Genomic DNA, 15884 nt, shown 5'->3' on the forward strand with positions numbered 1-15884 from the left:
TTTGCTCAAATCCACTCGTTATTTATTTCTTTTTTTTTAAGAAGAAAAATGTTATAGGGGAGGAAGGAGTTCCCAGATAATTTCGGGTCACTTGCCGACACTTTCTTTTTTTTTTTGGCTGAATCGCTCGTTATGTCCTTTGTTGTAGCCGACCATTTCAATTTTCATGTTATCTATTCCTCTTTGAAAATGGGCTGCGCCAATGAGATTCCTCTTCCCCTCAAAAGAAGTGCATCACGTACATCTCTTAAAAAAAAAAAACAAAAAGAAAAAAAAATTAAACGAGTATGATGAAGTGAAAGCCAAGTAGATTCTCTTTGATAAAAGCCAAATTCCTTTTTTGAGGCGTCCGTCTCTTTTGTTGTCGTTTTTTTTTATTGTTTTGTTTTATTTTTTAACTTGACACTTTTAGGAATACGGAGCATTGGCAATGTTTCTTATGCTTTTTATTAGTAACTCTTCTCTCTGTTCCTAGTTGTGAATCTTGGGTTTAAACCATGTGAGTTTTAAATTGTGTAGTTTAAACTTGCGTTCAAATCTGATAGCTCAAGAAGAATTTGGGTTTAAAAATCCTTTTATTTTGAGAGTTTTAAACGTAATATTAAGGGTTTGAATTTGAGTTTAAACCCCTTGAATCCTTTAACCAAACAACCCCGAATTTTAACAATAAAAAAGATGTTAAATGTTCTCTCTATTTATTGATTGTATGTATTGGCTATATTGCCAAGATCTTCCTTCTTCTTCATCAATCAAGAATTGATTAAAAGAAAAAGAAAAAAGATACAAAAGAGAGAAATAGAAAGAGTATACATTATCAACTTGGACAATACAACTGATAGAAAGCGGAAAGATTCCATGAAGCATCATCATAACCATCATATGCATCCTCCACATGCTCGTTCACTCCGTTCATTGCGTACAACGAAGCTGATATCTGCCTTTCTAAATTCACACGTCCAAATTCTGTCAACTCCAACTCTGTTGCACTAGATGTTGATGATGATGCTTCGATGTTAACGCCTCTTGTTAGCTCCATCCCTTGGTCAGCTATTGGAAACTGATCGAACCCGATTGGGAAAGGCCATGAGTGATCGAAACCCGGGTGAAGTTCCTCGATGCAGTTGATCATATCCGGCTTATATGCACCATCAAAGATCATATTATTATTAGGGTTGTTGAAAAGAGACAAGGAAGTGTAGTTTGTTGTCAAGTTGGAAATTTGGTTGGTGTTGTAATGAGAGAGGTCGGAAGCGGGATTTGGACAAATAGTAGTACAAGTGGGACTAATTCTAGTGCTAGCTCTAATATTTGGGGTGGTTTGTTTTAAACTCTTTTTGCGGTTGAGGAGGTTTTCGATCTTCAAAGAGAGCTGAGAATTGGTCGGACCGCGGTTGGCAAAGTTGGTTCGGGTGTTTGAGCCGCGAAGAAGACAGGCGGCCTCGTCATAGGCTCGAGCAGCTTCTTCAGCCGTGCCAAAGGTTCCAAGCCACATCCTTATCTTCCTTGTTGTGTCCTTGATTTCTGCCACCCATTTTCCTGAGGGCCTCTGTCTCACCCCGACAAACTTGTTGCTCTTTTTGTTGTTTGCCCTTTCCTTGAACTTGCTCCTTTTGTTAGCTAAGACCCCTTTTTGCTGCTTTGGGGCTAGAAGTTCCATTTGCAACAAAAATTTTATGAAGAATTTTGGATGCACAAAATGAGGGAAGAGACCTTGGTTTTTATAGTAACGACGAGAGAAGAAATTTGAGACCCTTTAGTGGGCAGCTCGTTTTCATCAATATCTTATTCTTGCCCACATGTCAGGTCTAGTTTAGTTCTGACTTTCCAATGTTCTGTTGATGGCCAAATCATAGTTGGTTTTTTGGACATGTTTATTTGAGACATGCGAGCCATTTTCTTGTGCTTTGTTTTTCCAACATTATTATTAGTTATTACATAAACTTGTGAATGTGTGTTGTGTATATTTTTATTGTTAATGAACTTGGGCAGGGCTGAGTAGTTAGTCTTCATCTTCACTGAGTCAACGGAAGACAAAAGCATGAAAACAACATTTGTTGACGGCACGACGGCATGACACTTGTAGTTCCATCTTTGCAAGTCAGAGGTTGAATCCTTCCAAAAAGAAAACGAAAGAAATTGATCTCTTGGAGATAATTATCCAGCTTCTTTAATATAAATGGACTTACCTAACATTATATATTATAATGCCATCTCAAAATGGAGAGAAAAGAAAGAAAAAAATAAATAAAGATTGAGAGAGCTCATGGTATCTTTTATTAACGACTATAAATAGATTCTGCATAAGTAAACTATCTAAATTTTGGGAGTTTGCATCCAGAATATCCGTTGGCTATTGATATTGATTTTGTGCTTGAGAATACTAATCTATGGCCCTCTAATCTTAGGGTGGTGGTTCCCACATTTAAATGGTGATATAAGCACATTATAAGATACAAGTTGCCTAGCTCCTTTTGCCATCATTGTTACTCAATTTTTGTGCTCAAAGTCCTATAGAGACCAGAGAGGCGTTATAAGCTGTAAACCACATTTTTAACCTATATATACATGTTGATTGAATTTAGGGCAGTTCACCAAACCATAATATATATATATATATAAGAATAAAGATAATTCATTCTCGTTCTACTGTTTACTTGATTATTAGATTATGTAATGAAAAATCACCCCATTATTTAGTATTATTTACTTAATTTAAGAATAATAATCTTATCAATGTAATCTAAAACGTTATTTTACACAATTTGTATTCACCGACTCTATAATAACTTGCCAAAAATATGTGTAAATCAACGGGTGCGTTTAAAACACGTTTCGAAATAATTTTATTTTTTGTATGAAAATAAAAATGAAAACGTTTTCAATCTCAGACAGAAATCATTTTTAAAAATGCGTTTGATAATTTTATCAAAAGAATATTTTCAGTATTAAAAAAATCTATTAATGTCTCTCTCTCTCTCTACTCAAGAGAGAAGAAAACGAAAAAAAAAAAAAAAGACTTTTAATCGTTTTTCCTTTCTTTCCTATTTTACACTAAACTAAAAAATCGTTTTCATTTCCATCTTTTATCTTTAATTGTGTCAAACGCCGTTTCTCTCCCATTTTTATCTTTTCTTTTTTGAAAAATGTAAAAAACAAAAACAAAAACAACTCCCAAACACAGCCAACATTTCCTTTCCCCATTCTCTACATGTGGAGCCCCCGATGCCCAACATTGTAAGTAAACACTAATATATGAAAAACGGAATGGCTCCTAAATTTTTCTTTCCCTTTGCAAAGTAAAAGTGCCCTTAGAATAGGAAGATTAAGGACCTCTTTGGTTCATAAGTTTGAACAAAAATTTAAATTTTGTGGTAGAAAATCTTCAATAAAAAAATTTGAACAGTAGTTCAAACTTGTAAAACAAATTCGCAGGGTAAAACTCGAGAATTCAACTTGGGCGGTACTACCATCATGTTAAACATGCAACCACAACACAACATTCTGTGAGAAGTTAAGAAGTTAGGGTGGTAGACAAATCAAAGTGATTATGCGACAACTAGAATTTCAGATAATAAAATTCAAGGGGAAAATTTAATTTGTCCAAAATAATATCGTCAACAAATTTCTCAAAATGTATGTATATAGGAAAAACACAATTGGGAAACAAAACTGCTACAAGCATTGCCTCACTGACAACCCTCAAACCTCAAGCACCCACCAAAAAAATAAAACCACTCGGCAAACCACCATAAACTAACCTTCTTTTCCTCTGTACTCAAACCGCACTATATATATTAAAAAGAAAAAGAAAAGAAAAGAAAAAAAAGGGACAAACACTTGTAGTATACACATCCTACAAAAAAAGGATCATTCCAATCGCATTGATGACTTCCAAGCAATGATGCCGTCTTGCAGTAAAACATTATGCAGAAACGAATGATGGGGAACCATCTTATGCAAAGAATGGGTGATAATATAATTGACACACAATACAAGAGCCAAAGGTATAATCGAAACCTGCAGCAACCGAGAGTTGAGATACTATGAGGAGAGAATAGATTGCAGTGCAAGCTGTTGCTGAGGTTGTAAGGAGGACCAAGTCGACGCCAAGGTCGCCGGTGGTAAAGTTTGCTGAAGCTGCCTTAGTAGATTAATCATTCTGCTTGCAGTTTGTTCTGTTGCTAAATCTTTACGCGCACACAAAACCTACAAGAATAATCACTGATTAGAAAAGATGCTTCAAGCTAACTTGCAATATCTTCAATAATTCATGTCACGTCATTTAATCAATTTAACTATTCTGAATCAGAACTCAATGGCAGTATTGGCTATAACGTCCAATTACATTCAACTATCATCGGAAATTGCAAACACAAAGTAATAAGAACATAAAAAGTAAAAAATAAAAATAAATCTCTAAAAGAAATGCATGACCAATGCAGCAATGTATTTCATGCCAATGAAAAAGTTTGGCATCTGAGTACAAAAATCCTTGTCCAATTCGTGCTGAGATTTTGTGCCAAATACTAACACGTGCCTTGGTGCCAAACACGGAAGTAGGAACTTAGGCATTGCCCATTTTGACATCTTCTAGATTTATCAGTATTTTTAGTAACAACTCTGAAACATAGCATTTTGAAACCATGAATTGCAAACTGTAGCCTTGTCAATGGTTCGAAATGCAGATGGCTACATTGGTGATCATGATAAATTCCGAGTGAAGTTTATCATGCTGAGCGAACATGTGGACTCAAGTATATTTCTTTATGAGTAAAGTGGTGCAAAACTCATCAAAAATCTCAGATTTCGAAATTTAAGCTGCTTTATGAATACAAATCACACACTAACCTCTGCAAAAACTGCAACTATCTTGGGAAGATATTGATTGTTGGGACCCAAAAGTTCCCGGTCTGACCTGTAGATGGATAACAAGAACGGATGTAAAAATGATAGGTATTGTACTCCGAAGGAAAAACAAACCAGAAAGGAAAATGATAATAAAAATGTCGAAGTATTAGATATTTGATGTACCGACCTTTCTACCATTGAACACAACTGGTCATGAACAACTTTCGCCTCAATTAAGTCACCTTTTATAGGCAAGCAATTCAACCACGCAGGAACCACCTGTCAAATACACATCATATGTATCAGAACACACACGTGAAGAACACAAACCTACACGCCAGTGCTCAAGGAATGTTTGGAAGACAAATTCTTATATATAATTGAACCAATAATGGCAGAGTTACAACTAGGCAACCCACCACAAATTATCAGTAAACAAAAACCACGATTCCAACCAAAACGTTTAGGATATGCTACTGCATATAATAGTAACTGTAAGGCTCGGTTTGCAATAACCGCCCAATGCACACACATATCTTATTATGTATGAAAAAATGATCAAAGAAAAATAACATAATAGCAATTGGCATCAATTACAATGGGAACAATATGCAAGTGATTTATCAATTAAAAAATAAAAAATATGCAGGTACCTGAGCTGCATCAATACCATCACGATGAAACACACATATTTTTCCCAACGCAGAAACAGCATTATCATACGCCATCAAATTTTCATCTTTAAGAGCATTAGGGTGCTGAATTACAACATTCAGCCTTGAAAGAGCCTCTGAAGATGCACTAAAAATGTCAGCCACCAACAAAAAGAGATTCACATTTTTAAGACATTCAAGATCAAGATAAACATACCTCCAACTAAAGGTCTGAATACAGATCCACCAAACTCCGCACAAACACCAAGCCCATATACAGCAGCCTGAAAAAGACGGTCAAAGCAATCAAACAACAAGCTCCAGCACCATATGAACAATAAAATGCAGTTGACTTAATACAAACCTGTCTGACATCGGGGTTTTCGTCATTGCACGCCTCCAATACAAAAGGGAGAAATGTGTCGTAATATCTGAGCAAATCAGGACAAATATCAAGTGAGTACGCAAAATAATTACAAAGGTAAAAATTATTTATTAACAAATAAAATAAGGTTTACTTTAGAGCTGCTTCACGACACTGCTCTGCAACATCATCAAATATGCATATTGCTATCCTTCTTTCTTCAGGTGTCTTGTCTTTTCCCTATGTTCAGGTCCAGAGTAAATATATATATACATACATATATATATATATATATATATAATAAGAAAACCCAGACTCGCTCACAAAATATTTGTTAAATCAAACCCAAAGCATCAAAAATATTAAAACTCATTGACTATCTTTTTAAGGAAAATGATACATATCATGAAGAAACAGTTTCACCATATATCATGAAAATGAGAATATAACTAGTTAGGGATAAAATAAGTTGGCACAAAACAGGCACTAGAGTTTTGCAAAGCCTACAGATTTGTACACGGGTGCACTCATGATATTCATGATAAGATTTTTTATGTTGTGTATCATTGCTCTTTTTTAGGGACCATATTAGGACTCCTTTTGAACAGAAACTTTACAACTGAGGAAAATAACCAAAATAATTATAATAATTTTCTTAAATAATAAAAAAATGAAACGGAGACGGGAAAGTCCAATTCATGGAACAACATTATGGTTGTCATCCATTTGAAAAGGAAGGTCCACTATCAAGAAACAAGAAAGTTATTTTGAACTCAGGAGAGAAAATAAGGAACAAATTAAGCTTCACGCCAGACTTACCCACATAGGAGTTAGATAAGATGACAGTTCATCAAAGAAAGGGAGGAATGAGGCTTTAAATGTCTTGATCAAAGTTCCCAAGATTTCACCAACCTGGAGTGAAGAAAAAAAATGATACAAAAATAAAATAAGATAAAATAAAATAAAATAAAGCAATGTGTCTGATAATGGTATCATAAAAGACTCACTTGATCAAAAACTTCTTCCTCCTGTTCATTTTCCTCTTTAATCATCTCCACTTCCTCAGCATCAAAATCTTCAGCCTTGGCCCTGTCAGCCCTCTCTCTTTTTCTACTGGAGCTAGCAGTGATCACCTGTTTTATCTCGTCCACAATCGATCTAACTTGGTTTTCATCTAATAACGGTCCAGAGATCTAAAACGGAAACAGAACCACAGGATAAGTCATTTGTGCACATGTACTAATGTGAAAAAACCAATAATAGAGCAACTCAATAATATTCTCCCATGACGCATGAAAGAGATACTTTCCTCCTTTCGAGAAAGAATACGAATTCACCATGCAATTTTCCTAGACACTCCTACTACAGATAATAGAAAAGTAAAATCTGAGCTGATTATATTCTTAGACTAAACTATTGTAAGATATATTAATAAGTCCATTATGGAAATTGAGAACAAAACTGCCCTTCTAGATCTTAGACAATCAAAACATAACCTAAAGGTTGCTTGGAATGCTTATACGTGTCTGGTTCAATAGTCAAACAAGATACCAGGGTAAAAGGAAGTTAAGCGTGTTAGTAGACATTGAATACAACCCAGAAAAACATATATGTGTGTGTGTGAATTGTTAGACCATAACAGACCTGTATGCACTCATTTAATGCATCCAACATGCTCGCGCAGATCTCTGTATCAGGTTCCTGCGCACAGATTGCAACATTAGTACTTACCAACCACCTCATCACAATCAAAATGCACGCACGCGCGCACAGACACCAGAGGTTTAAATGACAGATTAAGATTACCTTATGCAATGCTTCAACCAAAGCCGGGACAATATAGTCAGACAACTGCTTTACGTAGGTCTCATTGCGACCTTGAGCTAGCCCCTTTTCGATAGCTAATTTTGCTGAACGCAATAGCTCTGGCATGGCTGGAACCAAGAAAGAAGAATCTTGAACTTTCAAGCTAGAAAGTGACATTAAATGTAAATAGGGGGATAAAAAACGACATGAAATGTAAATGGGGGGATAAAAGTCATAAAAAGTAAGAGAGATAAAAACATGTAATGTTAATTGTTGGACTACCTGATACTGCTGCTTTCCTAACTTCTTCATGGAAATAAAATTTCAGAAGTGGAACGAGAGTTGGAGCAACCTGCCAAGTAACATGAGTACCATTTTTTAAAAGATCAAATCCGCATAAAACCTATCAAGGAAAACGAAAAATAAGATTAACCCAAACCTGATCAATCCATGGAAAGAATCCTTCCTTCAATTCATCAGCATAGCAACACAACATATTACAAGCTGTAGCTTTTTCCTCCAAAACACTAGTCTTAATTCCTATTCTTTTGTCCCCAAGCGTAATTGTTTCCATACTGTAACAAGCAAGCAAATCTTAGACAGATGCATCTGGGGAAAAATAATTCTAAAAAAAAGGACCAAAAAGAAAGGAGAAAGAAAAGATAAACTGCTATAGAGAGAGTTAGATGACACATAAACTTATAAATACGAAAAATCCAAAAAATATAATTCAGAGTTCAATGCATATGATTATTATGTGTGTAAGAGAGTTAATAGAAGCAGAATATGTCCAGTTTTTTGTTGTATGTGCGTGCGATGTGCAAGCGTGCGCATATGTGAGAGAGAGAGGGGAGGAAGGAGAGAGAGAGAGAAAGGGATGTGTGTGCGAAGACATGTCACATCTGCTATACTTTAGCAAAGATTCAAAGAACAAGATTCAAAGAACACCAAATCTAGAACAGTTCAAAGCTTCTTCATTTAACAACGGGGAAAGAATACAATTAATAAGTAAGGCTGATGAAAAGTAAAATACATGCTAACAAGTAAAATAAAACCCCCATCTCAGAGGAAAAGAAATAATACATAGAAGTTCAGACCTTTCATCATCAGAGTCTTCAATCTCATTATCCGAATCTGCAGATGTAATGGTTACATCGGGCTTAAGTTGAGCAGACTGAAGCAAAGGCGGCATTACAACGCTCATGTACGGGAGGAAATCCTGTCCTAAACACTTGCAAAGTCTAGCCCATGCCTATATAATTACAACATTATAGATTATTTCACACAAAGCGCCATGTGCAACTTTTTTCTTTTACAAAATTTTAAGTTATAAAAGCATACTTGTAGCATGTAACTCGTGGTGGGATCATCCGTCTCCAATTGAGATCCTTGCAAAGACATCAGCACTTCCATAACCTTGCATTCAAATAATAAACACCAGATTTCTGGCTCAAAAACAATTTCCAAGATATGGACAATATATATCCAGTTCCAAGCTAATTGACTTGTTGCAAGGTCCAAATTTTATTTTATTTTTTATTTTTATTTTTATTTTATTTTTTATTTTTTGCCCAACAACATGCAACATTTCAGTTTCTGAGCGTTAGGAAAAGAGAGAGAGAGATGATACAAAATGTTTACAAGTAATTCAAGGAATAGTATTAAGCGCATTGATATACAATACAAGTTCATTAATCCTTTAGTCCACAATTCAATTCAAACATTCAAGAAAATTACCCTCAAAAAATGAAAAAGAACAAGGAGAGTATTACGTAAATGATGCTACCTGCTTAGCGTCATCCCTGAACTTGTCTTTTCCAACAGCCATACCAACCAAACTAATGCACTCCATGGATTTGGCACGAAGCATACGGTTGGATTTGTCAGTTGCATTTACCAAGATTGTTTTCAGGTAAGGCATTACCGTATCATAGTATTTTTTGAAGTGCTCCTACAAATCCATGTAAAATCATATCAAATCATCCATAACCAACAATCCATCATCGTGAAATACTTGTGCTCTCATTTGTTTCATAGGTTCAAACTACTGTTCAAACCTTTTTACTACAGTGTTTTCTCTCACAAAATTTAAATTTCTGTTTAAACCTACAAACCAAACGGGCCCAAGTCTACAAAATTACCTGAGATGAATCAGCAACTGATGCCAAAGCTGTCAAAGCCCCCTCTTGCACCATTTGTTTCCCATTCTGCATAAGACATAAGTGACATTGAGACAAATCTAGATAATATTCTGGTTTCTAACTAAGCACATATAATTAATTAATGTTAGCTTTTGCCTTATGATACTGATTATTTTGGTTAAACATATACCTGCAGAAGTACAAGCAACTTGCCCACAATTCCATCCAAGTATTGCGTTAAAATCTCTGGAGTGCAGTTCTCACTGAAGTTGAGCACTGCTGAAGCAGCATGTGCCTGTAGATATACAAGTACCGACTTTAACTCTAGAAGTACACAGTTTTTGCATATGAATGTAGCAACATCATACTAAACGCTGGAAATTCAAATGAAAGGAAAAAAGGAATTTAAAACTGGAAGTACAGTTTTTGCATATGAATATAACATCATACTAAATGCTCGAAATTCAAATGGAAGAAAAATGCTATTTGACAACAGATAAACCGCGCAACAAAAAAAAAAAAAAAAAAGAAAAAGAAAGAGCACATAAAGGAAACTGAACAAGCAGAACCAAGAATCATGATTTCAATAACTTTCCATAATAAGGACAAGAGCAAATAAGTTTTCAATAGCTTAAAATACAAGATATCATATTGATCATGTGATGAGCAATCATATCTCATACAAAATCAAATTAGTCATTCAGGGAAGAAATTGATAAGCATAAAGCTAGTGGATGACCTGCACTCTAGGATTCTGGAAATCATCCATAGCTCCAGCAAGGGCAGGAAGCACCTGCTTATGATAATTAACTTGCAAATCCGGGCCCAAATCCGTAGATAATTGACCAATAGCATTAATAGCTGCCCACCTTACACGGGGATGGGGATCACAAAATGAGTTCAAGACCATTGCCACCACATGGTCCAAAGTCTTTAACATCACCTGAGAAATAACAGGAACATATTATCAAATACCATACAAGAAAATAAAGAACCTTTTTTACCTGCAACAAACGCTATACTTCAAGAAATACTATGCAGGTAAAAAAGGGTAAAGACAACCATATAACATGACCTAACGGTCCAACAGGCTGTGTTTGGAAACATCTAGTAGGTAATTGACTCGTACTTGCGCCCCTATTCAACCTAACTGAATCGGTCTAATTTATCAATTGAATGGGATGTGTAAGTCATAAAATCCACCTTTAACAAAAAATAAGTTAAATAAGACAACTGCATTGGATGTTCAAGACCTTGAGTAGCTTATGACTAGAAATGAAATGAAATGACCTCTGTAAAATGAGTAGCTACGTCTGTCACGCTCAAAATGCTGAAGCACGCCAGTAAATTTCTAAGGAAAGACCAATTTCTTCATTAATTATCCAGTACATTTACAACACGTATAGCTATTAGCAATTGATAACCATTCAAAAATAGTACAAATCACCGAAAATGCATAATGATTATAACCATGTTCTGTAGCACGAAATGAATCTAGTCAGTTACTAACAATAGAAGCCCACCTTTGAGCAACCCTCTGCAATTTGGGCAAGGGCAATCAAGGCGGCGTGGTGCTTCTGCCACTCAGGGGCAGCCAAATATGCAGGAAACAGCTCGGATGCAACAGGGACAATCGTGTTTCCACCCAAAGAGATAGAAAGCCGATCCAAGCATTCCTGTCCCACACTGTAGTTGCTTGTCTCACCAGCGTCCTCATCCTCAGTCTCTGCACTATGCCATGCAGGATCGTCCTCAACATCCAGGAGCATCCTCATCAGAATGGCGAACAACCGGCTTATAAACTGTGGCAGCTTCCTCATCATTCCGGGCGCCCGCTCCCTTGCCTCTGCAAGTGTGATCACAAACTCGATTGCCAGATGCCTTGTCCCTTCCTCCAGGGACTCCGCCTCAGCAATCTGCAGCATTGAGCCGACCACATCCACAATCTGCCTCCTCAAGAACCTCGGCTCCGTCCCTGCCAACTCAATTAGCAACTCCAGTGCCTCCTGTGCTGTCGCCTCATTCCCATTGTTTAATGCCTCGGTCAACGTCCTCATCATCGCTGGCAACAAATCCTGGAATCAAGGGCAAAATTCATCAGTATAGAAATATCAATGCTTTAAATTTAAGGATATTTCAACGCATAGGAACTTTCTTCTTCACTTCTAACACAAAAGTATTTGATTTATGAATATTTTGTTCTCTCATGAGTAATATCAGCATGGTTATTATACTAAATACTAAAAGAAATATCGAAAATATGGAGAAACATTGGAAATGTGAGAAAGCCTATTAAAGTGTTCACGGTCTCTAACAAAGCATAACTGGTTGTGATTATTATACAGAAATATCAGGTAATTTCATATCGGAGACATTATTTATCGTTACCTGGAACCTATCCCGGTCGGCGGAACTCGAAAGGCACTGGATGAAGTTGATAACCGCATTGAGCGCCGCGATTCTCACGTCGGGATTGGACGTCGGCGAGTTGAGACAGTGCAAGAACACCGAGTGCAGCTCCTTGATGTGCGGAACCAACGAATCTCCTATGTACTGCGACAATTGGGCGAAGATCAAGAACGAAGATTCCTGGAGCTTCGGCGAATCGGAGGAAACGCACTGGAACATGAACGGCAAGAGCTCCGGCCATCCATTATCGGGTAAAATCCCCGACGCAAGCTCCGACACGGTGTCGCAAAGCTTCTTCGCGATGGACTTCGTCTCCTCGCGCTGAATACAGACCAAAAGGATAGATTTGAGAGAAGATTGGGTGTTAGGGTTCAATCGCGGCCATAGATAGGAGTCGTCGCGGGTGAGTTGCTTCCTCAGGAGGATTGCGGACATGGCGCGACCCTCGGGGTGAGGGGAGAATTGAAGAAGATGAGCGAGTTTTAGAGAGAGAGAGTCTGGATCAGTCTGCTTGCAGAGGTTGAAGAGGAGTTCGGCCTGGGAGCGCTGCTCGTTGGAGGAGGACATCAGGTGAGAGATTAGGGTTTCGAAAGGGGCCGTGTCGGGGCCGAGAATCGCCGCGAGTTGTGCCTGTTGGAGCTGAGTCGACTCGGAAGGTTGAGCCATGGCGGCGATGGTGATCCGATTGTGGAGAAGAGAAGAGCTTGAGGGTTTGGATATGGCTTCCGCTTCTGTTTCTCTTTCTTTCTCTCTCTTCTAGGTTTTTATATGAATATTTTGGTTGAAGAGAGAGAAGAAGAAGAATAAGAGAAGGGAGGCTGGGGAAACGGAAGAGAGAAAAGGGAAAGGGTTTTGGATTTTGGTTTTGGGTGGCAACTGTCTGGGAATTAGGGCAAACCAAATTTATTCTTATTTTTTTTTATTTTTTACTTTATATATATATATATATATATTTTTTTTTTTTTTGTTTTAAGGGGGAAAAATTGGTGTGATTTTTTTAGGTGATTTGATTAGCTGTATTATTGCTTCTTTTTTTTTTTTTTCTCTTTGGGTCATGAATCATGATTAATGTTTTGCTTTTCTTTGTGTGTTCATATTAATTTCTTTCTTTTGAATTTTTAGAAAAGGAAATGAATAAAAAATTGGTCAAAAGAGAAAGGGAAAGAAAGGTGTGTGTAGTTTTTTTTTTTTTTTTAATTTGCCATAATATCGTGATAAAAGATTTGCCTTTTTCTTCTTTCTTTTTGGTTTTGCCCTTTTCAACTTGTTTTGTGTTTTTGGTTTTGTATTTTTTACCTCCAAAAGAATAAAGGAGTTTCTAAAAAGAAGATAAAATAAGCATCTTCTATTAGTATGGTTGTTTGTACCGGTACCAATCAAAACTTTTTTTTTTTTCAGCAACTTTCCCTGAAATTAATACTTTATTCACTTTTTTTTAGTGGTATTTGCTTGCCAATGCATGTTTACGTTTAATTTATTTCATTCCAATGAGCATATTGTTTATTAGCCAAGCAAAATTATAAAAAAAAAAAAAGCATATTGTTCATTTTAATAGAGATGAAAAATAAATAAATAATTTCCACTAATGTATAATTGCTATATACCCCACCGATTAAACAAATTGAAACTTGGCTTTTTCATTGTCTCTCTATTTCCCTATTAGCCTCATGTAGGAAAAAATTAAGAATTAATAAAAAAAACAAGAGAGATGTGTACTTTAATAATTTAATACCCATCACTATTCTGTGATTCTGATCTAACTACATAAAAAGGATAAACACTTATCTCCATTTCATTTTCTTTTCTTGTTTGAATATCGCAAAATAAAAAAAAATAACGAAATACTCTATTGCCAAAAAAAAAAAAAAAAAAAAAAACATCGTTGAATTTCTGGTCTTATATTTTCGTTCATGCAACTATTATTTTGGGAATGTTCTTTTTTTTTTGACATTTTTGAGTTAAGGTGACTTGGGTGATGATTTTAAATTGAGTTTGAGTTATAACTTGAGTTAAAATTGTAACTTGAGTTTGTGTTTGGATGTGCACATTTGAGTTATGACTTGAATTGAGAATCTATTTGAGTTTGTGTTTGGGTAGGTCAAAACTTAAATTTGTATTTAGATAGTATTTTAATAAAAACTCAATGGTGATGAAAAATTTTAATAGGGTATATGGGTGGAGTTTTATTCGTCTTTTCATTGTGAATGCATAGAAAAAAAATCATCTTAATCAGAATTAAAACGAAAAAGTTATGACATTTTTAATAATTGAAAAATTATTGTTCATTAACTTGAGTTCGAGTTTATGAACTCGAGTTGAAAGGGAAACTTAGGCCCCGTTCATTTCATCGATTTGAGTTTAGAATTCGAGTTTTGTTACAGTAAAAAACTCTCATAAACAGTCACATCTAATTTTTTTGCTACAGTAAAAAACTCTCACATAAAGTCACATCTCAACTTGAATTAAAAACTCGAATCAACGAACTAAACGGACCCTTAAACTTGAGTTTAACCCCAAACTCGAGTTCAAACTCAAATTTTACAAAATAACATGAACTTAAATAAAGTTGTAACTCGAGTTCAAATTTTTTCTAAATTTCGTTACAAAAGAACAACCTCTTAGTTTTGTGACGTACTCCACACGTATTAACGCATTGGAGATATTTAATAAGTATATTGTTTACTAAATATGAGCAATTTATTTATACAACTATTTAAGAATTTTTGAATTTATTTAAAAAATATTTGTAAAAATAACAATTGACCAAAAAATATATAGACGCGTTTGGAGGAAATTATTTTAACCAACTAAAACTAAAATATGAACATATTTGAAAAAAAATACTCATAAGAGTATTGTAGGAACAATATATATTTTTAAAAAACAAAAAAATTATAATGTAAAAAATTCAAAAAAATAAAGATAAAAAAGTTAAGAAAACAAATAAGGTAAATGGATGGGCTGCTACATGACAATCTCATAGAAAAAAAAAAAAAAAAGTGTTGATTCTTTTGTATCTTGTTATATTAGATTCTAAACAAACATAGTAAATAAAGTGTAGAAGGATTTTCACAAGAAATAAGCAAAAAGTAAGAATTAAAAAAAGTAAAATAAATTTTTTTTTTTAAAGTGAGAGTTACAACAGGCAAATGCAGAAATAGAGATAGAAATAGTGTTTGGTTCTTTTATGTATGTTACGGATTATGGATATGAAGTGCACATGAAATAAAATAAAATAAAAATAAATAAATAGCATGTTTATTTATTTATTTATTTGCGTACAATTATAATGAGCTGTAATAATCTTTGGTCAGTAGTAATAAGCAAACTGTACTTAATTTGTCAAAAATTCATTACACCCACTCCACTTAATATTGTAAGATCTTATGTTTTGAAATTGCAAAATCTTATCCAACTAATTTAAAGACTTGTTATTTTAAGTGAAAAACTCAAAAAAAGGTAACTCGAATTACAACTTTATTCGGGTTCATGTTCTTTTAAGTTTAAACTCAAATTTAAACTCGAGTTCAAACTCGAGTTTAGGACTAAAACTCGAGTTCAAGTTTCCCCTTCAACTCGAGTTTAGAAACTCGAACTCAAATTAATGAACAATATTTTTTCTATTATTAAAAATACTATAACTTTTTCGTTTTAATTCTGATT

The 15884-nt window shown here is 35.1% G+C and overlaps 2 protein-coding genes across 2 annotated transcripts; both read right to left on the minus strand.

The window, feature by feature from the left end:
• Positions 1–802: 802 nt before the first annotated feature.
• Positions 803–1726, minus strand: LOC21402044 (ethylene-responsive transcription factor RAP2-11). Its single transcript, XM_010114336.2, has one exon. The coding sequence runs from the start codon at positions 1655–1657 to the stop codon at positions 815–817; it is 843 nt and encodes a 280-aa protein (XP_010112638.1). The 5' UTR covers positions 1658–1726; the 3' UTR covers positions 803–814.
• Positions 1727–3577: 1851 nt separating this feature from the next.
• Positions 3578–13015, minus strand: LOC21402045 (importin-5). The gene is made up of 21 exons (XM_010114337.2): positions 12201–13015; positions 11336–11887; positions 10552–10755; positions 10003–10107; positions 9813–9878; positions 9458–9622; positions 9013–9087; positions 8769–8923; positions 8111–8246; positions 7954–8023; positions 7672–7799; positions 7510–7566; positions 6873–7058; positions 6685–6777; positions 6020–6105; positions 5866–5932; positions 5719–5785; positions 5502–5638; positions 5036–5127; positions 4849–4915; positions 3578–4206 (listed from the first exon to the last, which is right to left on the minus strand). Exons 1-21 carry the CDS (start codon positions 12885–12887, stop codon positions 4042–4044), a joined length of 3360 nt encoding a protein of 1119 aa, XP_010112639.1. The 5' UTR covers positions 12888–13015; the 3' UTR covers positions 3578–4041.
• Positions 13016–15884: the final 2869 nt, after the last annotated feature.

This window comes from Morus notabilis, unplaced genomic scaffold, assembly GCF_000414095.1.
Source record: "Morus notabilis unplaced genomic scaffold, ASM41409v2 Scaffold176, whole genome shotgun sequence".
Taxonomy (NCBI): Eukaryota; Viridiplantae; Streptophyta; class Magnoliopsida; order Rosales; family Moraceae; genus Morus; species Morus notabilis.

Bases quoted from the DNA above. Each gene is read 5' to 3' on its own strand.
- LOC21402044 (XM_010114336.2), bottom strand. From the start codon at position 1,657: ATGGAACTTCTAGCCCCAAAGCAGCAAAAAGGGGTCTTAGCTAACAAA.
- LOC21402045 (XM_010114337.2), bottom strand. From the start codon at position 12,887: ATGGCTCAACCTTCCGAGTCGACTCAGCTCCAACAGGCACAACTCGCG. The intron at 5,639-5,718 runs GTATGTTTATCT...GTGCATCTTCAG, and splicing joins ATTCAGACCTTTAGTTGGAG to AGGCTCTTTCAAGGCTGAAT. The intron at 4,207-4,848 runs GTTAGTGTGTGA...TTATTCTTGTAG, and splicing joins TAGTTGCAGTTTTTGCAGAG to GTTTTGTGTGCGCGTAAAGA.